The sequence below is a fragment of the Gopherus evgoodei genome, chromosome 6 (assembly GCF_007399415.2).
Source record: "Gopherus evgoodei ecotype Sinaloan lineage chromosome 6, rGopEvg1_v1.p, whole genome shotgun sequence".
Classification (NCBI taxonomy): domain Eukaryota; kingdom Metazoa; phylum Chordata; order Testudines; family Testudinidae; genus Gopherus; species Gopherus evgoodei.
In genome coordinates, this window is record NC_044327.1 from 123,320,746 (window position 1) to 123,344,061 (window position 23,316).

General features: G+C 39.6%; 1 protein-coding gene across 3 annotated transcripts in view; it reads right to left on the reverse strand.

The window, feature by feature from the left end:
- The window catches only part of KATNAL2 (katanin catalytic subunit A1 like 2), a 57,452-nt gene that overhangs the window by 5,346 nt on the left and 28,790 nt on the right, over positions 1-23,316 (reverse strand). For all 3 annotated transcript variants that reach the window (XM_030567742.1, XM_030567743.1, XM_030567741.1), the window contains exons 10-13: positions 23,201-23,264; positions 21,931-22,049; positions 15,861-15,952; positions 13,882-13,992 (exon numbers count right to left, since the gene is read on the reverse strand). In XM_030567742.1, coding sequence (XP_030423602.1) covers positions 13,882-13,992; positions 15,861-15,952; positions 21,931-22,049; positions 23,201-23,264 — 386 coding nt within the window. The remainder of the gene's footprint in view (positions 1-13,881; positions 13,993-15,860; positions 15,953-21,930; positions 22,050-23,200; positions 23,265-23,316) is intronic.

Sequence of the window (23,316 nt, forward strand, 5' to 3'; positions counted from 1 at the left end):
CATTCATGCTAATAGCAGAATTTGGTCCTTGGTTAGCAGTGTAAATGGGTAGCTGTGGAATTTTGCACTGATGGTTACAGCACTATGTATGGAAAATACCCAGTGAAGTTACTGTGAGCTGGAAATGCTTATCTACAACACACTTTTGACCTAACAGTGAATCCTACTTCCATCACTATTGGAGATTGTTCATGTAATTTGTTTAATAATAAATAGCATTTCCCACTGATACATATAATTTTTAAGGGCTGTCAAGCAATTAAATTAATCACGATTAATTGTGCTGTTAAAAATAGAATACCATTTATTTAAATATTTTTGGATATTTTCTACATTTTCAAATATATTGATTTCAATTACAACACAGAATACAAAGCGTACAGTGCTAGTTTCATAATTTTTTATTATAAATATATCCATTGTAAAAAATTTTAAATTAGTATTTTAGTTCACCTCATAAGTACTGTAGTGCAATCTCTATATCATGAAAGTTGAACTTGTATGTGTAGAATTATGTACAAAAAAGCATTAAAAAATTAAACAATGTAAAACTTTAGAGCCTACCAGTTCACTCTTTCCTACTTCCTGTTTAGCCAATGGCTCAAACAAGTTTGTTTACATTTGCAGAGATAATTGCAAGATATTTACATGCCAGATGTAGTAAAAATTCGTATATCCCTTCATGCTTTGACCACTGTTCCAGAGGACATGCATCCATGCTGATAATGGGTTCTGCTCGATAACCATCCAAAGCAGAGTGGACCAACACATATAAATTTTCATCATCTGAGTCAGATGTTGCAAGCAGACAGTTGATTTTCTTTTTTTGGTGGTTTGGGTTCTGATATCATGCTCGTCCCACTCAGATTTTGGAAGCCAGTTCAGCTTTGAGTGTTGCAGCTATCTTTAGAAATCTCATATTGGTACCTTTTTTGCATTCGTCAAATCTGCAGTGAAAGTGTTCTTAAAATGAACAACTTGTGCTGGGTCATCATCCGAGACTGCTATAACATGAATATATGGCAGAATGCAGGTAAAACAGAGCAGAAGATATACAATTCTCCCCCAACAAGTTCAGTGCCAAATTTAATTAAACACTCTATTGTTTTAAACGAGTATCATCAGCATGGAAGCATATCTTCTGGAATGGTGGCGGAAGCATGAAGAGGCATACAAATGTTTAGCATATCTGGCATGTAAATTCCTTGCAATGCCGGCTACAAAAGTGCCATGTGAACACCTGTTCTCACTTTCAGGTGACATTGTAAATAAGAAGTGGGCAGCATTATGTCTCATAAATGTAAACAAACTTGTTTCTCTTAGTGATTGGTGGAACAAGAAGTAAGACTGAGTGGACTTATAGGCTCTAAAGTTTAACATTATTACATAACTGCACTCAAAAACAAAACAAACAAAATCTACATTTGTAAGTTACACTTTCACGACAGAGATTGCACTACAGTACTTGTATGAAGTGAACTGAAAAATACTATTTCTTTTGTTTATAATTTTTACAATGCAAATATTTGCAATAAAAATAATAATATAAAGTGAGCACTGTACACTTCGTATTCTGTGTTGTAATTGAAATCAATATATTTGAAAATGTAGAAAGATATCCAAACATATTTAATAAATTTCAATTGGTATTCTATTGTTTAACAGTGAGATTAAACTACGATTAATCACGATTAATTTTTTTAATTAATTTTTTTGAGTTAATTGCATGAGTTAACTGCCATTAATTAACCCTCCTAAAATTTTTTAAACAAGTACCTAAATTAAGTTCCTAGGTACACATTTCAGTGCTTTAACAAGTGAATGCTCAAAAATACTTAGCACCCAGCAGCTCCCACTGAAGTCACTGGGAGCAGCAGTAATCAGCACCTTAGAAAGAACCTATCAGGTTCACGATGTGATTGCAGGCAAAGACTGAGTAAGCACAGATTTAAAACAAATATCCAGCCAATTCAAATCTTAAAGAAGAACTGGGAAATTCATTCAAATACACTCTACTTGAGCCCTGATAAATAAATAAGAGAATTTTAAAATCAATGCATATTTTTATTGATACTTGTCACCAGTTTGAGTTATGTTTATTGTATATGACTGCAACAGCGAGCCAACAGATAACTAGGCCTTACCTGGTGCCTAGGCCTTGCATATTTCTTTTGTGCGGGGTGAATTTCACCCACTGCAAGGACTTTTTTGGAACAGACTCCAAAGCAAAAAGAGAAATCTTGTGTTCCCCCCACCTCCCATACCAATACATCGCCTCACAAAGGATGTACTTGGCTAGGAATTCAAAACAGATTTCTATGCAAACTCACATTTAATTCTCTCTTACTCTGACATGGCTTAGTTACTAATATAAGGGGTTTAGGTCACCCACCTCAAGCTGAGTTTATCTGAGAAATGATTACGAAACAAAGAAAGGAGCCACATGTCATGCTGGGATGCTTCCTCAGCCAGATGCTTTCTCATGTTGTGACTTTGTTTTGGAAAGCCAACTGTCCACATTTCGCCTGAGGAAGCAGAGCTGTGGACGCTAGAAATCCTGTTGGTGCAGATCCTCAGCTGGTGTATGTTATGATAGCTCTACTGAATACAATTTACACCAGGTGCCGACCTGCCCCTTCACCTGCAATGACAGTCCTTTAGCCTGGCTACATCTAGGTTCTCAAGTACATGCCTAGTGTCCAAGCCCACATTTAGGGTAAGTCTTCACTGCAGAATTAACTCGGGTTCTTATTTGGGTGTTGCTCCTAACCCCTCTCCACACAGGAAAACCTCTCAAACTGTTTGAGGTGGTGCTTTTACCCATGCTAGCTGGCCCAGCAGGCTAAAGCCTGATTACCACTTTCACTTTGGGCTGGTAACATCTTGTGGTGCGGCAGATATCCCTCTCCCAGTCAACCAGAGGTTAAAGAGCACCTGCGGTCACAATCAGCCCCAACCCTTGCTGCACCTGTGCAGCTTGTCTGGCCTGGGGGAGGGCCCTTAGAAGGGAGGAACTCAGGCCAGTGGGGGAGGCAGTCTGAAAGAAGCCGAGCTAGAGCTCCCAGCCCAGGACAGTGGGTTAGGTGCTGGAAAACAGCTTAAGAGCACTGCCAGCCTGAGCCCTCTGAGATCAGACACGCTGGCATACGCCTCCATGTTTGAAATCCACATAGGGACCATCCCTCAAGAAGAACTCTCTTCCTTCATTTTGGACTGTCTTATATCCCCTGGATGGGGTGGAATTGCTATGACAGCCAGCCAGAGGGCTGGCCCCAGAGCCAGACAGGGGCCTGCTGTTGCCTAGGGAATGATGTCTGAGATCAGTGAGATGCCTGCATTCATCCCAAGGGGGTGATGTTCAGACATAACCTTTGATGTGCCCACTTTGCAGTGAGGATGCAGGCCAAACCACCGGCCTGCTGATAGTCCTATAATTTCTCCTGTGAGTCCCAAAGAAAAGACAAGTTCTGAATTATCCCACAATTCACTGGGAAAGAATCATAAAGCACCTCAGCTTACTGCTGCACAAAGAACTATGGGATACGTTCCCAGACATCCTAGCAACATACATTGAGGACAGGGGTTGCAGCACCAAGCAGGGCACAGTAACTCAGGTATGGCTGGTCTCACTTGGGCTAGGCTAACCTGATGGTCAGACCAGGTTGCTGATCACCAGTTACTTCTGCAGTGAAGCCACACCCACAGAGTCTCAAAATATGTCCCACAGTCTGTGCAGAACAGTTGGCTGACAGCAGAACATCTAGCCACAGCATTTCCAACTAGACTTAGTGATAGTCCCATACTTGACAACAAGATTTAAGGATAACAAAGAGAAAACCCTAAAGTGACTTTGCAGGGGCTGAATGGATGTCTTGTAACTTATCCAAACTCTTAGAATCAAACTATAAAACACCAGGCAAACACCCACATGGCCTCAGAACTCTATGTGTTCCCTCCTTTACAGATGTGAAAAATACCACCTACCCTTCTCTTGTCAAGGTAGATATTCAACTGCTGGGTTTCACTCGAGCTGACCTGCTTTTTATATGCAGCAGGTGACTGAGAAGGGAACAAGCTAGTGCCATCCACTCCAAAATTTTTCTCTGGTTTGGAATGTTTCTTAGTAAGAAGGAATCCAGGTGCTGGAAACCCACGTGCTGACGTTTTCAGTGGGTACCAGGTAAAGTCAGTTACATTCAATGACTAAGCCTTCCCCTTTTGTATTTACTGCTACTGCCATGTTTTCTCCCCAACCCCTCCATGCCCACAATTCAAATGAAGTGTCCTCAGCATTTTAAATACAATACGTATAGATATCCTAAATCATTGCTCTTGCAGTCAAGGGGCAGCCAAATTCTCTGCAAACCCTTGGGGATCTACTAAGTTTGGAAGCTGTGTTTGTATTTCCCTTGTAATAATTCTGAGCAACAAATTGTAACTCAAAGGTGAGAAAGCTTATGAAGTGTCACAATAACCGATGATAAATCTTGATGGGAAAAGACGCAGAAGAGAGACACTTCAAACGAAAAGGCCTACTGATATAAGGATTATGTTAAAATCATGCCTGGTAAACAAGAGACTTATGGGACCAGAAATCAATGGACCAATGGTGTTAGAAATTAGGCCTAATTGATGGACTAAATAATGAGAGGATGGGCTATTCTGCCCATCACTCCCCTTTTCAGGTCCTCAGAAAGAGACTTTGAGGGGAAAGGCTGGCTGTGATGCTGGCTGACTGAAAGATGGAAAAGGAGCAAGCTTCACCATCACTGCTGCTACCACCATCTCCTAGGACCGCAGGCCTTCATCATCCTAATCTGAGAGATGTCCAGACCGGGCCAGAGAGAGGGCATCATATGACACTGAAACTGCTGCATCCTCTGGCTAAATCCCAACTACCACAGGGGATGTGAGAGTTTGTCACATCCCTCCCTCTCCATGTGTGTTCTCTTCCTTCCCCACCTTATAGCTCCTTCTTACCACTTGCCTTGTTCTTTATCTCTAATAAGAGTCTGGCTTAGCAGGCAAAACTGCATATTTTGCAACACTGCTGTAAGCCTGTGACCAGAAAGGGGATGCTAAATGCAATGCCCTAAACAAATTGATGCAGCTACAAGTTTGCCACGTCTCAGAGTAGCTGATCAGACTGTGCACTGTGCCTGTGTTTCTCAGCAGTGAGTCTGCAAATGAGAATCAACACCAGATACAGAAGCTGCATTTTCTTTCTTCACAGTTCTTTTCGTTCTTCTGCTAGGATTTAATAACTGCTCTAGCCAATCTGAACCAAACTGTTCTCTCTTCCCCAAACAGCACAGTTATGACTATCTAAAAGACTGGAAAACACCCTGGTTTCCTTCTACAAATTCTCTTCAGCTAAAAGGCACAAGAGATGTTTTTAAAATGAAAGCCTGACAATCATTTACATTTTAAGTACTTCAACTGTTTTTCCTTTTCTGTATCTCTAATCTTATGTATTGCATCTTTAACAAAAGGTTTTAGAGGATTTTTAATGGTTTGGTTGCAAGCTGAGTTCTCTGTATACCAACCCTCCCCTGAATCTTGTTTTACAACTGCTTAAAGTTGGACAGTTAGAGTTGTGTTAACACCTTTGACTCTTTGGGCCCTTTATTCCATCTAAATACACACAATGCTTCTTACTAAGGAGAGCACTAGCTGGGGACTACTTGAGGGGAACACAGAACCCTCTGCCCATGGTTCCTCCTCCTACCCCCCCAGGAGGATATGGTGCTTGGTTAATAATAGTAATGTTGCAAAAGCAGTGCTCTGTGGAGTACTAGCTCCTACTGCGCTTGCTGGTAGTATCCCCACTGGTTTGGGAAGGGAATGCAATGAAGAGTAAGGGTTCTCCATCCTTCCCAAACACAGCTCCAGGGCTGTGAAGTCCTGACCATGCACAGCTGGCTTGAGGTGATTCCGGGAGAGACAGCCCCAGCTTTGTTGGTGCTGCACACCCATATCTGCTCCCGCGGGGCCTTTTCTGCCTGGTTTTACTTTTATTTGCTTCCATCCATGGGTTACCTAGGGAGGTGGTAGAATCTCTTTCCTTTGAGGTTGTTAAGGTCAGGCTTGACAAAGCCCTGGCTGGGATGATTTAGTTGGGGATTGGTCCTGCTTTGAGTAGGGGGTTGGACTAGATGACCTCCTGAGGTCCCTTCCAACCCTGATAGTCTATGATCTCTCTCTCACAGCAGAAAGGAGCTTAGGGTCCTGCAATCTACTGAAGGCAAGGATCTTATTAGCAGAGGGCAATTCTGGGCCTGACTTAGATTCTGTGGTTTAACTGTCCTTGACCCCATCTTTGTCAGCACATTTATAGAAGAGAAAATACTTCTCAATGTACCATAGTACTTTGGCTTCTTCCCTCAGAACTGTTTGTTAATCAATGCTAAGTCCCCGCACCTACACTTTGACCATTGTCTGGGTGGGAAGGGAAGGGCAAATGATCCTATTCTATGCTAGTAAATTAAACTAATCAATGAGTTAGGAAAGACTTCAAAGGTATTGGGGGGGAAAACAGCATAGTTAAAGATCACTTTATCTTTTAGTTAACAAAGCCTTTATTTTATTTAATTATGTTTAATCATTTCAACAAGTAACTTGTCAATAAACCACATTGCTTTGTGATGAGTAACAGGAAGCCGGGCTGGGCAGCAAGGAGGGGATTGCTGAATTGAATGAAAAGATCAATAAGCTGCAATGTAGATAAGAGTGCATAAAGCGCTTTGTTTTGACTTCTTTTCCATTCAACTAAAAGCATCTTGGTATTAATTTTTCATTGGATCAACAACCATCCAAGATAAACAAATCTTTTAAAATCTAGTTCAGTACAAGGCTGAAAAAATGAGGCATAAATATATATATATATTTAAAATGACACTTAGGGCTGTATCCTATTTTTTTTGAGACATACAGTATAACTTGGCATTAGCCAGGTATCTCCTGCATTACAAATCCCAAGAGCAAATTAGGACAAGTGCTCAGGATACTGTCCCAAAGAGAAGAGCTGCTGCTGAATTAAACAACATTCCTCAGCAGAGACGACCGTGGTCTAGTAGGCTCAGCATGGGGCTGTGACTCAGGAAAGCTAGCTTCTACTCCTAACTCTGCAAATGACTCTGTACAACCTTGGAAAAGTAACAATCTTTCTGTTCTTCTGTCACCTCCAGCTGTAAAATGGGGGATAAGGGTAATCCCCTCTTGCTAAACCATTTTACTCACCTTTGTGATCAACAGCTGACCAAACAGCACGACAGAAGTACAAATCATTGTCATCAGCCTTCTTCACCACCAACAAATATATGTAGGGTCGAATACGTGAAATAAATACAACTCACTAAATGCGCTGCTGGATAATACATTCTTTAATCACATAACTAAGGGAAATCAACGGGCATACAAGAGCTAACGAGTAATACTTGACACTTATATAATGCTTTAACTCTTCAAAGCCTTCTTCACACCTCAACTAGTTTACCAAGAGCACTTGTGTATGTGTGAGGCATCACCTGCTTAACATGTGATGTGGCTAGTATTATCCCCAAATATATAGATTTGTTGGGAGGGCAGGGAAGGAAAGGAGCACAGAGATGTGCTGAGTGACTTCCCAAAGTTACAGAAGGTGTCAGTATGATCATTGGGATTAGTACTCGGCCATTCCTGGTTCCACAAACCTTCCCCCTCAGTGTATAAACATAAATATGAATCCAGTGAAAATGAGTAAGAACAATGCTCCAATTCCTTCCCAAATATACCACTTCCTGTTTGCCCTGTTGTACTACTGTGTTCACATTCTTTCTGCTCCATCTCCCTTCTACACTCCACTACCTCCTAGGGCCAAAAGTCCAATTCACATGCAAAACTATTCATATATAAATTCAGCTCTGATATTAGTAAGCCTAACTCAACTGAAGTCAGTGGACTTACACTAGGACTGAACATAGCCCAACAAGTATTTAAGAAAAATAAGAAAAGACCAGAATACACAGTGCTGGTGTAAGCAGGTACACTGATTTCAATTGGGTTTTACCCACTTACAGCAGGTTTCTAAATTAAATTTATTTATTCATATTTACAGAAATCTCCATCTAGTGCTCTAGGCCCAGTTCTTCCCTCATTTGTACCCACACAAGCCAATAAGATTACAACCAGGTTGCTTGGGTGTAATGGAGGGCAAAATCTGACCACTTTAAAAATTAAACTTTATTTTTTTAATTCATTTTTTTAAATTAAAAAGGTGTTTTAAAAAATCTGAAATGAAATTCTAAAACTTCAAAGGCAAGACTTTCAAAACTGGGGGGACAGATTCTGAGAAAACATCAGCTCCCAAAATAAGTTGCCATGTTCTCACAAGATTTCAGTCCTCTGATTGTTGAGTGCTTTTGCAGACCTGGCTGCAAAGGGTCTCGCTGGCAACTGTTGGGTGCTGAATTTTTTAAAAATCTGATCCTGAGTGCCTAAAGCTAGATGGTTAAATCCTGACCCCAGTGAAAGTCGGTGAGAACTTTGCCACTGACTTCAATGGAATTAGATTTCACACAGACTTTTAAAACCCTTATTTATGTCACAGTCCTCCAAACATCTATGCATGAGTAACTTGACACACAAGTAGTCCTATTAAAAATGTCTTGGTATTTTATTTAATTTTTTAGAACACTGTGTAATTTCTTGAAATTTCAGCAGATTGTGCTTGAAATTAGGACCATTTCAGATGAAAATGCCTGTAGTCTTTTATATATATATAAAATACACACACACACACACACACACACACACACCCACACACACAGAGAGAGAGAAAAATTCAAGTATTTCAAAATTCCAAGTTTCTAAATCAACTTTGAATGTAAATTAATATTGGATTCAAAATGTGCAATTTTGAATTTTAAATGTTTTTAATTTGTGCAAACTTTGTAGCATTTCTGAATTGTAAAGTGGTCCAAAATTAAATGCTGAAATAGTCAAAATTGTATTGTCACTGTAGCACAGCTATTCCCATAGCAAGATTATAAATCACATACAAAGATCAGACACATATAATCTGTTTATCTAGAAAACACACTGAGGGAGGTCAGCCTCATGGTTGCCTCAACAGGTCCAGATCCTCAGGCATCCTGCTATCTCTTGACTCCATCTTATAGCTGTTATGGGTTTGGCCACAGAGATCACCTTGGGACTGTCACCTAATGTGCTGAAATTACCTCTGAGCCCATTTTCCTTGCCAGCTTGGGACTCCAGAACCCTGCCTTGTTGAGCCAGACACACTAGCCTGCTACAACACAGACCCAGGGTCTGGGCCATGCTCCTGAAGCTGCAGACTTATCTAAAAACAGCTCAGCAGGTTACCTGTCTCCAGCACCCAGACCGCAATGGGATCCAAACCCTAAATAAATCTGTTTTACTCTGTATAAAGCTTATACAGGGTAAATTCATAATTGTTTGCCCTCTATAACACTGATCATAGAATATCAGGGTAGGAAGGGACCTCAGGAGATCATTTAGTCCAACCCCCTGATCAAAGCAGGATCAATCCCCAGACAGATTTTTGCCCCAGATCCCTAAATGGATCCCTCAAGGATTGAACTCACAACCCTGGGTTTAGCAAGCCAATGCTCAAACCATTGAGCTATCCTTCCCCCAATAGAGAGATATGCACAGCTGTTTGCTCCCCCAGCTATTAATCACTTACTCTGGGCTTATTAATAAACAAATGTGATTTTATTAAGTATAAAAAGTAGGATTTAAATGGTTTCAAGTAATAACTGCCAGAACAAAGTAACAAAGCAAAATAAAACAAAAACACACAAGTCTAAGCCTAATACATTAAGAACCTGATTACACGTAATATCTCACCCTCAAAGGTGTTCCAAAAAGCTTCTTTCACAGACAAGACTCCTTCCTAGTCTGGGCCTAATCCTTTCTCCGGTACAGTCTTTGTTAGATCCAGAAGACATCTTGGGTGGTAAGCAGCGGTTTTCTCATAACTGGCCGTCCCCTTTTGTCCTGTCCCACCCCCTTTTATAGCTTTGGCACAAAGTGGGAATCTTTTGTCTGTGCTTGTCCCCACCCCTGCCTCATCAATGGAACAGTACAAGGATTAAGATGGATTCCAATATCATGTGACATGGTTACATATCACTGTAAGACCCCTAGTCTCCATTTTTCCTGGGTTGGCCCACATGTACACAGGAAGGCTTGCAGGTAAATAAACCATTTACAGCCATTTGTCCTAGTCAATGTGAGCCATCAAGATTCTAAACCACCATTAATGGCCCACATTTTGCATAATTACAATAGGACCTCAGAGTTATACTTCATATTTCTAGCTTCAGATACAAGAATGATACATGCGTACAAATAGGAGGAATATATTCAGTAGTTTAACCTTTGTTATGATACTTTACAAGAGGCCTTTTGCATAAAGCATATTCCAGTTACATCATATTCACACTCAGAAGCATATTTCCATAAAACATATGGAGTGCAACGTCACAATGGTTTCTGACAGTCCCAACTTCTCCCTTTGCACTAGTGTGCATGGGCATGAAGACTTGATTTTTCTAAAGAGACTGAACATCCTTTAATATTGTACTGCTGCATGAAGCTTAGCTACCTCAAGGACTACTTCAGCAATTGAGCATGAAAAGGAACTATGAGTTGTTCAAATCCTCTCTTTTTAAAGGGTACTGATGCTGTAATAAATTACCATTTTTATAGTACATTACTAATGAACCACATCAGGAGAAGTGGGTTATTAATATATTAACTGTTCACCTCAAAAGATAATTATTTGCAATAGCTACTTATCTTGAAGTATTTTGTTAAACAATTGGATATTAGTGGTTTTAGAATGGAATTAATCCTATTCTGATCTATTTTTCTTGTACGTATTGTAATACAAAACAGGCCAGATTCTGCACTGATTTAAATCTACAGGATTGCCCAAATAGTAAGTCAGCACAGAATGTGCTACAGTAAGTCTTGCAATTAAATGCATAAAAGGCAGATGATGGCTTTGATTTTTATTTTCATTGTGCATGTAACCAAAGAATCACCAACCAGTATATATAAGGATGAAAGGAGAATGCAAAGACCTTTATGTTAATTGATTTGTTCATTTTTTATTGTTGATTTAATGCTCACAAAAGGTGCTGTTATGAGATTGAAGTTGTCTATTTATCCCACAGCAGGTAAAACATGCAGGATAAAATCTTTAAGAGCACCTAAGTGCTCTTAAATTCCTAAGTCCCATTGAGTTTCAATCAGATTTAAGCTTCTAAGTGCCTACATCACTTTTGAAAACTGGGGCACATAAGTAATTTAGGTGCATCTGAAAACTCTACCTGCCTCAATCCTGACTTGGAGAAACCACTTATAGGTTAAGAGGGGAGTTCATTCTCTGTATCCACTCTGTCCTTGGCCTTTCTGGTGAAAGTGCCTACAAAGAGATCAGTTTTCAGAGTAGCAGCCGTGTTAGTCTGTATCCGCAAAAAGAACAGGAGTACTTGTGGCACCTTAGAGACTAACAAATTTATTTCAGCATGAGCTTTCGAAAGCTCATGCTGAAATAAATTTGTTAGTCTCTAAGGTGCCACAAGTACTCCTGTTCTTTTTACAAAGAGATCAATTAGTTCCAACTCTGGTGGGGAATAAAGTATTAGCGAAGACCCATTTTATATCCTTTTGGAAAGTTATGATCGAGATGCTGTAACACACCGATCTGTACATGTATATTAAATTATGCATTGTAATTAAGGTTTTTTTCTCATACATTTGAATGAAAACTGTTGTGGATACATTGACTGCAGTTGTTCAGACAAACTGTCTGCTGCAATATAAATGACAACTCACCAGTCATAGACCAAGGATCTCCAGTCACAGAATGAGGCTCTTCCAACAAATGCCCCTAGGGTGTCCTTGTGAAAATCAGCCAGAGAACCACCAATCAAAATAAAAAACCCAGCAACAAAACATGTGGTTCTTGTGGGTGTTGAGCCCTTACTCATCTTGAATCACTTTCAGATGGCATCATTATGTGGTTGTCGCAATGCATAGCTAAGTAAGTGCTACAGAAATGGATGTTCTTGTCAGTCAGATTCTGTGCGCTGCCACTATTACGTAAAACTGAAGAGTCATTTATTAATACTGATACTTTTCTGTGAACATCTGTTGAGTAGAAAACAGGGCTAAGGAGTCCTCAACTTTTTCATGCTGTGCACCATAGTTTAATACAGATTGTCTTGACCTTCCCTTTTATTCATAACCCCATGGACCACCTTCTCCTTCAGTCCATGATCACATATCAACTACAGCACTTGCTCAAATTGGAAAGTAATGCTAGGGAAATATTCAATATATTTGCCATCTTTTAAATTCATTTTAGAAGTAAGAAATAAAGAAGGAACCAACACCATGTGATCTATCAGCTCTCTGCAAACCTCCAGCAAGTGCTTCACAGACCAGAATTTGAAAACCATTGTTCTAATGCCTGGCTACAACAGCTTTCTCCCTGCATCCTCTTCTATCATTAGACTTGGCAAATAAAGCAATACAGATATGCTGCATTTGATAAACTAACTTCTGTAGGTAAACTATATTGGTATTCACAAGTAAGAAAAATATTGTACTGAACTGGTTTATACGTGTGCTGAGTGGAATAAGAGCAGTTCAACTATACATCATCTTTCTCTTTGGCTGAGGCCAGATCGGTCCTCTTCTGCTTACATGACCTGAAGCAACTCAATTCAGGCTAAATGCATTGCGGGCACAGGAGTGGGGAAAATACTACCTCTGCTTCCACTTTCCTCACGTGTTCACTGAGAATTTACAAAAGAGACCTTATATAGGTGCACCACAGGAATTGGGAAGGGATCATGATGGCTGGGTGCAGGAAGATGTATGGAGTTAGGGATCAGCCACTTTCTGTGGCACTGTTCCTCAGCTTGTCCTGAATGTATCCCATTAGGAATTGATGCTCCTTCCTAGATCATAGATGCTATGGTGATGGGCACAATGTAAGAAGACAGATAGACACACTCCTGCATTGGTTGCTACTTCACAACTGCAGAGGACTTAACAAAGGGCATCATATTTCCCCTGGTGAGGTCATGCTGCTAGGGGAAAGCAGCATTCTCCGTAGCTATTTCCCACTTTCATGCATCTCTTCCCTGCAGAACCCTACTCTATGCCCCACATGGGCTTTCCCAGCTACATAGATGGTTTCTAAAAAAATTCATCTTACTGAGTTTCCTACCCTCTACCCTCATCCCACAGGTTTTTCTGAAAGAAAGGATCTTCTAGCTTCATAGCATTTAATTTATTCTCTCCCTCTGCTATTCTTTCTGAACTCTAGATATTTGAGGATACATTTTGTATGAAAGACACTAAATTATGCTATATTGTATTTTCTATTAACAGACCACTTATTCTTCTAGATCTAAATGAAATTAAAGAAACTGATGGGTTTTATCCCCCAACTTTTAAAAGTCACATATTAACACCAATAAAATCCAACCTATTTATAGAGTATCTTTCTAAGCACTGGATGTTTTAAGCACCTTACAATTCTATGCTGAAGCCCTTCCTTTTTAGCTTAAACATAGTAAATAACTTGGATATAAAGTCAAATACTCCATTTTAAATATTAGCAGCTGGTCACATCAGCATATGTCGACTTGATTATGGATTATTCTCATGTGGCACAAATAGCAAGAATTGTAGAATTTAAAAGTGAAAGCTCCAAATTAATCTTTAAATGCTTTAACCAAATATCAAGGCTTTTTCTACAAGAGTCTAAATAAAATCTTTATCTGTGCTTAGAGGCTCATGCAAATGTATTCAAAATGTACTCTCTGGATCTCTTACCATGGCAGATTGGAAGCTGCTAAAACAAATACAAGATCATCAGATCGGGCCAAGCCATCCATCTGCACCAATAATTCTGTTTTCATCCGCAGACTTCCTTCGTGTTCACCACTACCAAGATTCAGAGAAATGTTGTTTGCTTAGTGCTTTAATGCAATCACCTTTATTTAGACTGTCATTCAGAGCAGCTGACCCCTAGTCACAGTTTTGTCCCAATTCAAAGCATGATTAAGTACCCTTAGCTAACATCCAAGCATTAAGTCAAGCTTCCTGATGATTACTTAAATGTGCTCACTTCAGTGCATTAGCTTGGAGTAAATCCACTATTAATGGAGTAAAAGAAAAATATATATTTTGTTTTATCTTTGCATAAAGATTAGTACAAAAAACTGAGTAAACACCAGAGCTGGTATTTAGAGGCAAATGTTGCTAAGCCTTGGGTTAGCATTATGTAGGAGAATTTATAGAGAAGTAAAGGTTGCAGTTAACATACTAACACTGTCGACGTATTCAGTGCAACTAGAGTAAAGAGGAAGAGTTTGTGAGAGAATTTAAACTGGCACAGAAAGACATATTTACTACGAATTTAGTAATTTCATGTCTTTTTTGTTTGCTCTTGAGAAAACAGACCATGAAGAGCTGAAACAGTAAAAGCCAAACACATTCTTCTTTCCTTGAGATGGAGGGTTAGGAATCCCACCTAAGAAAAGATGAGGTTTAAGGGCTTGCTCCTGCAATGTGCTGAGAACTCTGGCCTCAATACAGTAAAACATTTTAGCAGGTGCATAAGTGCTTTGCTGGACTGAGGCCTGGGATCTAAAGTGCTCAGCACCTAGCAAGTTCAAGCCCTAAGAAAGCCTAGAGCATATGCTCTGCAGTTCAGATATCGGGTCCTTTTTCTGTAAAGTGTCATCTTGACATATGGTGCTATATCAATTTTTAATAAAATAACTTCATTCTTGGATATGTACCCCGCTTCGATCCATCACACACTGGAGTCAGGGAGAGTTATAAAAGAAAGTATGAGGGCAAAAGCTGGCCTATAATTTATAGCCATTAATTGGCAATGATTAGAAGTTGCATCTTTATAATGCAGTGTACTGTATACATTCTTTATGAGGACATATAAACACCTGGACATGGTATACAAAGCATCTAGAAACCTTTGTAAAGGGCACCCTATGCACATACTGTAATAAAAACAACATCTATAAATTGTTTTTGCTCTCAATCCCATCAGTTTTTTAATTTTTCTTAAACTTTAACTGTGTATTGTCATGGATGGCAGTATTAATGTTGCTTCATTCTCGCTGCTACAAACCTTGTCCATAGTAATTCCTTTACACAGTGATGCAACTGCCTCCTCTCTGGCCTTACTGTCTCTCACCCTGTCACTCCCAATCAGTCCATCCAAAAGGTTGCAGTCAAAGGTCATATTCTCATTTTCCTCTGTGAATCCTTTCACTGTTTCTCCATCCTCCAGTCCAAGACATATTTTAAAGGACATTCATAACTGTATTCTTGTACCCTTCTCCTACTCATATTCTTCCTGTGCCAACATATTCCAGTTAATCCCACTCTGCTCATCATGCGTTCTTCTGTACCACCCCTTATGCTGATATCTATGGATCTATAGTAGATGATTGTTGGAATTATTCAGGCATGAGCCTTACAGTTTGAAAATGGGCTTAAAGAAAAGTTATTTTAAAAAAATTAAGTCAATAACAAAATTATTACAGTTAAAATACAATTAAAAATAGTTATTCTGTCAATGGGATCTAAATTATAGGTCTTCCTATGGGCCCAACCATGCATCTATTGAAGTTCATGGAGTAGGTGCAGGCCTTATTGAACTAATGGTAACAGGCTCAGTGCACTGGTAAGTGTTGGTTGGCACCCAATCAAAGCACTTACTGAAAATAAATTAGTTTTTTAAAAAGTATTATTTTGACACTACCACAAGCTAAGTCATCAATTACCCAGGATGATTGCCTCTCTGACTCATTACCGACTCCAGCTCATCCAAGAAAATTGTGGAGGGAGCATGATATCGGGCAAGTTCAAATAACACCTGTTCAAAGAAAAGAATCCACAAAACAGAATTAACAACTGTGGCAAGCAAAAAAATGATGACGGTCATTGATGCAAAAGCTAGATAATGATACATATTAGTGCACACATCACAAAAACCTTTTGGGGGTAGGGGTGGGGTGGGAAAATTGAATAAATGTTCTGACTTGGTAGAGGGTCCCAGAGTCTTTCCTTAATTCTGAAAGGCTTATAAAAGGAGATAAAGAAACACACACATAATCCTGTCTTTACATTTAAGTCTTTCCCTCTAAATCCTAGCCAAGTACACAGAGAATAATGGGATAGAGAAAAGAATTGTGGGGAAATCCTAAATTGTTACCAGAAATTAAATATTTTTCTTCTTTTATTGCTGCTCCATTTGTCCCCCGCTCAAATCCTTATTCAAAAAAAAGAAATCAAAAAAATTCCAGTGAAGAAAAAACAAACAATATTCTCTTAATCAGAATAAAGTAATTATTTTATTTTTTCCTGATGAGAACATTATTCTAAATCAACAGAATGCTGTTACTTTCTTTCACTGGAATTTTTGTGATTTTTTTTAAAATAAGAATTTGAGAAAAAACAAATGGAGCAACAATAAAAGAAGAAATACATGTGCCTGTCCCTAATGCTGAATTTCTTGTCGGAATCCTAAATTGCTGTAATTAAGCTGCCTCCACATTTCCTGTTTTTGTTACCCCATAACTGTGTTAGGCCTAATTTAGGCTTGCAATTGTAGGGACTTTCATTTGCCAGTAAAGTGCCACAAGCAACTGTAGTGATGGCTGTGATACTTTCCAGAGGTACCCAGGGTTGTAAGGCACCTTGCTACCACATGTCCTTAGCATGAGGAAGTTTTGTCTGTGCCTGTTATGGATCAACATGACTCCACCATCCTCTGGCAAAATGAGCACTACCTTCCAGGCCTCCCTCTCAAAGAGCAGATTAGCGATAGGCACACACAAACTACCCAGAGTCCTCCGAGCATCCTTCTGGAGTCCCCAGTCCCTGATCTACTGAACAGTCACTAAACTTTCAGGTTCTTTATTCCCAAAGAAACAGCACACCAGCTTCTTAGATTCCTCGAAGGATCACCACTCCACTTAACATACAGCACTTAGATATATTTATAGTGAAAACAGGAATAAGCTTATCATCAAAGAACAGAGATTCAAGTGACAGAGTGAGAATATCGGAAACAAATGGTTACATATAAAACATAAGAACAGTCATATTGCGTCAGACCAATAGTCCATCTAGCCAGTATCCTGTCTTCCGGCAGTGGCCAATGCCAGGTGCCCCAGAGGCAATGAACAGAACAAGTCATCTCTGTCGCCAATTCCCAGCTTCCCAGCAAATAAAGACTGACAAAATCATAACATTCTTTCTAGAGCCTAAACTAACCCACAAGACATTCCCCAGTCTCCTACAGAATAGCTTACCCTAGTCCTTTTCCTAGCATTTTCAGACAGGAAGGCTGAGATCCCCCTTTCATAAGATCAAGATTGCTGGCAGATTGTCTTCACAGTCTGAATCATGCCAAGGCACCTCTCTGCACTCTCAGACAGACAAGACCAAACCTGAAAACAGGTTGTTCCCCACCCCTGTGGTTTACTTATTCCTGTTAATTTCCTTCTGAAGCCCCCACAAGCTCTTCATTAGCATTCTCAATACATTAATATACTTCTATTTTAAGACACACAATAAGCAATGGTCCACCGGGGAGATAAGTGTTTCTCACCTACTGTCAGGAGAAATTTATCTCAAAGCATACTACCTTAGAGCAGTGGCTCTCAACTTTTCCAGACTACTGTACTCCTTTAAAGAGTCTGATTGGTCTTGTGTATTCCCAAGTTTCACCTTACTTAAAAACTTACAAAATCAGATATAAAAATACAAAAAAGTCACAGCACACTATTACTGAGAATTGCGTCCTTTCTCGTTTTTACCATATAATTGTAAAATAAATCAAATTAGAATATAAATATTGTACTTACATTTCAGTATGTAGTATATAGAGCAATACAAACAAATCACTGTCTATGAAATTTTAGTTTGTACTGACTTTGCTAGTGCTTTTTATTAGGGCTGTCGATTAATTGCAGTTAACTCATGTGATTAACTCAAAAAAATTAATTGCGATTAATCACAGTTTTAATCACACTGTTAAACAATAGAATACCAATTGAAATTTATTAAATATTTTGGATGCTTTTCTGCATTTTCAATATTTGATTTCAATTTACGAAGTGTACAGTGCTCACTTTATACTATTATTTTTATTACAAATATTTGTGCGGTAAAAATGATAAACAAAAGGAATAGTATTTTTCAATTTACCTCAGAGAAGTAACTGTAGTGCAATCTCTATCATGAAAGTGCAACTTACAAATGTAGATTTTTTTGTTACATAACTGCACTCAAAACCAAAACCATGTTAAAAACTTTAGGGCCTACAAGTCCACTCAGTCCTACTTCTTCTTCAGCCAATCACTAAGAAGAACAAGTTTGTTTACATTTACAGGAGATAATGCTGCCTGCTTCTTATTTACTGTTATGGGTTGGACCTCTTGGGAAGTCACCTGATGTGCTGAGATACTACTGAGTCTATCTGTTCTGCTAGCATGGACCCCCTTTAACCTGTCTTGCTGAGCCAGGCTCTTAAAATCTCCTTTTAAGACACACACAGGCAGGGCCACACTGAGCTGCAAATCAGCTCTGGGAAGACACAGTTTAAGGGACTTGCTCCAGCACTCAGACATCCACCTCCCTTGGAGTGCAGACCCAAAGATATATTATGAAATTTGCTTCTTCCCTCAATGTGGAGGAGTGTGTACATAACTTCTCGCTCCCCCAGTTAGAAATCACTTAAACTGGGTTATATTGTAACCCAGAAACAAATTTATTAACTATAACAGGTGTATTTTAATTAATTAAGGGGGTAGCAGACAGAACAAGGCAGATTACTAAGAAAATAAAACAGAGCACACAAACTAAGCTTAATACACTAAAGAAACTGGTTACATGCAAGCTCTTAGCCTAAATGTGGTTCTAATAATCTTCTTCACTGGCCAGATGCCCTTCCAGCCTCGGCCCAGTTCTTTCCCCCAGTGCAGTCTTAGCTGTTTCCAGCAGTCATCTTGGGTGAGGTAGCAGGGGAAACTGATGACCTGAATTACCTCACTCCCCACCCTCACAGAGGATTTGCATAAGGCAGGAGCCTTTGTTTCCTAGTTTTACCACCCCTAACTTCTTGTGGAAAAGTACAGAATTCAAGGTGGGTTCCAGTCTCAGGTGACATGGTTACATGCCTCTGTAGCGCCCTTGTAGCCATTCTTCACAGGCTAACCCATATGTTCACAGGTAGACTAAGCTCTTTTACAGTCCATTATCCTTGTTGATGGGCCATCTGCCCTGTCTGGCTTTTCCATTGTTGTACCTGAAGTGTTAGCAGGGAGCGTCACCCAAAGTAGCATAGTTGAAATACAGATACATAGTCAATATTCCTAATTGTACATTGCATTATACATGCATACAAATAGGATAATCACATTTAGTAAACCATAACCTTTCCAGTGATATCTCATCTGAGCCATTTGCATGAAGTATATCTCATGTATGTCATATTAATATCATAAGCATATTTTCATAAAGAATATGGAATGACACGGCACAACAATGCCACCTGAAAATGAGAACAGGTGTTTGCATGGCACTGTTGTAGCTGGGATTGCATGGTATTTATACGCCAGATATGCTAAACATTCATATGTGCCTTCATGCTTTGGCCACCATTCCAGAAGACATGCTTCCATGTTGGTGATGCTTGTTAAAAAAATAATGCATTAATTAAATTTGTGACTGAATTCCTTGGGGGAGAACTGTACGTCTCCTGCTCTGTTTTAACTGCATTCTGCCATATATTTCATGTTATGGCCAGGGCCGGCTCCAGGTTTTCAAGTGGTGGAAAAAAAAACCCAAAAACAATCGGCGGCAGCTCAATCGCGCCGCTCCATTCTTCAGCGGCAGTTCGGTGGTGGGTCCTTCACTCTCTCTCTTCCTTTTTGGTGGCAGCTCAAAGAGGAAGAGAGGGACTGAGGGAACCACTGCCGAATTCCCGCTGAAGACTTGGACGTGCCGCCCCAACAGCGGACAGAGTGCTGCCCCGTTGTAATGGCCACCCGAAGCACCTGCTTCCTTAGCTGGTGCCTGGAGCCGGCCCTGGTTATGGCAGTCTCAGATGACAACTCAGCACATGTTGTTCATTTTAAGAATACTTTCAAAGTAGATTTGACAAAATGCAAAGAAGGTACCAATGTGAGATTTCTGAAGATAGCTACAGCACTTGATCCAAGGTTTAAGAATCTGAAGTGCCTTCCAAAATCTGAGGGACAAGGTGTGGAGCACATTTTCAGAAGTCTTAAAAGACCAACACTCTGATGCGAAAACTACAGAACCTGAACCACCAAAAAAGAAAATCAACCTTTTGCTGGTGGCATCTGACTCAAAGATGATGAAAATGAACATGCGTCTGTCCACACTGCTTTGGATTGTTGCCCAGAAAAACCCATCATCAGCATGGAAGCATGTATTCTGGAATGGTGAGTGAAGCATGAAGGGACATATGACTCTTTACCGCATCTGGCACGTAAATATCTTGCGCTGCTGGCTACAACAGTGCTATGAGAACGCCTGTTCTCCCTTTCAGGTGACATTGTAAACAAGAAGCGGGCAGCGTTATCTCCTGCAAATGTAAACAAATTTGTTTGTCTGAGTGATTGACTGAACTAGAAGTAGGATTGAGTGGACTTGTAGACTCTAAAGTTTTGCATTGTTTTATTTTTTAATGCAGTTTTTTTTTGTATGTAATTCTACATTTGTAAGTTTAACTTTCATGATAAAGAGACTCCACTACAATACTTGTATTAGGTGAATTGAAAATATTATTTCTTTTTTACAGTACAAATATTTGTAATAAAAAATAAATATAAAGTGAGCACTGTAAACTTTGTACTGTGTTGTAATTGAAATCAATATATTTGAAAATGTAGAAAACATCCAAAAATGGTTTTCTATTACTGTTTAATCACGCAATTAATTGTGATTAATTTTTTTAATCACGTGATTAATCACACTTAATTTTTTTAATTGCTAGACAGCCCTACTTATGTAGCATATTGTAAAAGTGGCAAATATCTAGAGGAGTTGATGTTCCCCCTGGAAGACGTTTGAGCACTCCCAGGGGTACACAAAGCCATGGTTGAAAAGCACTGCCTTAGGGTGACCTGCCTTTAACTATAAAGCCTAGAGAACATATTTTCAGCATATACACATAACTCCTCACATATTTTCTATACATACAACTCATAATGGTTATGATGATCAGTGTGAGGCAGGCTTTCAGTACATACCTTACATGACCCCTTTTGGCGAACCCAGGGGATCTCTTTATCCTGATGTATCTCTGTGCCCTATGCCAGCTGGCATCAAGAGATCTTTGGGTCACAGTGGCAGAATCTGGAACAGATCACAACAGCTGCCATTCCCAGAGGGAGCTCCTCAGCTGATCGCAATCAGAAAGGAATTGAAACCTGAACACTGTAGGGGGTGGGGCACATTGAGGACTTCCTGCCAGTAGATCTCAAAATTTAGTATGCCTGCCTGGGATCCAATGTGTCAAAAATCTTTGAGCGCTGGGGAGATCTGGTTCATCTTATGTTACAGAGCTGAAATACACCCACAAATCTAGTCAATTCAACAACTTCATAAAAGTAGTATTATTCCCATTTGACAGAAGGGGAAATTGGAACAGAGAATGAAATCATTTGCCCAAGATTTCAGAGAGTATCAATATCAGAGGAACCACTCAGCATTTCCTGACTCACAGTTCAGTGCTCAATCCATTAATATACACCTATTCTCCAGCTAATTACATGACACCTGTTAGAATACAATGAATATGAAGATAACAATTCTTACCCGGACAAGTTTTTCTGAATCACCCCTCCATTTGCTGACAATAGTGGATGCTGAAATGTTGAAGAAAGTTGTATTGCATTCAGTAGCAACAGCCTTAGCAAGCAGAGTCTTTCCAGTACCTACAAGCAACAGCGATGAGGAAATTCACTCTGACTAAATAAAATGTAAACATAAGAATAACTCCCTTCATCATCTTACTAGTCAGAAAATGAACACAGACAGCAAGAGTGGAAATGCAATTAGAAATATTTGGAGAAAAACAGGTAATGCAGGACTTCAAGTCACAGCACTATTGACAAATACATGTAACAGTTTCTGAGGTACTATATATTGAAATGAACAGAGCACCTCCATGGGCTGTCTTGTGCCAAATAAATGCAATCACATACAAGACCAGAACCAATGTCATTTCACTGGGGCAGGCAGCAGCTTATCTAACACACTAATAGTTCTACAGACTCCCCAGATGCTCTTAGGTTATGTCTACACTAAAAACACTACAGTGTAGACACTTGCTACAGCAAGGGAGGAGTTCTCCTGTCCCTGTAATTAATTAATCTCCCTGAGAGGCGATACCTAGGTCTATGGAAAAAAATCTTCCTAGTACTATCTATACCAGAGGTTAGGTCAGCATAAATGTTTCTCTCAGGGCTGTGTATTTTGCATGCTGATGAAAGTTTTCAGTGTAGACCAGCAATCAGTGTCTAGGTAACTTTCCAGTGGTGCCTGTGAGGGTGACAGAGATAGTGTGGAGAGCAGCCTAGACAGTGAGAGCATTTGGAGAGACTGCAGAAGTGTTGTGGTGCAGGACAGCCTCCATCCCTGCTAGCAGGAGACCAACACCATTTTCAGAACTAACTCCTAAATGAGGAAAAGGGGGAGCTGGGACATTTTTCCAGGAAGGCATAGTCCAAGCCAGATTTATCGCTCTTCGAAGGTCAGTCCCAGCCAAATTAGGACTATTGGCAACTATGGCAAATGGAGCAACAATATGAAATTGACATGCTCTGATTATACCTGGAGTCAAGAGTGTTGGTTGGAGGGAGAATTTAGGTGCAGAAATATTCTAGAGTTGTGGGAACTCTGGATGTGCCAAGAGGTAGATTGAAGGGCTAAACTCCATGTCACCAAGTAAATTTGTTATATTCGTATATTGGATCAAATCAGCATGAAGCTCTTAAAAGGCATTTATAATTCATCTGTTTGGATAGAAACAAAAGTAGCAATATCTGTAGATACACCTATATTTATAGTATAAAACTATTTCTACCTGGAGGTCCATATAGTAATAATCCTTTCCAAGGAGAGAGAATCCCAGTAAACAGCTGTGGGTACTGTGGAAACAAAAGAGCAATTCAAGAATTAAAAATATAAAATCTGAGTCAA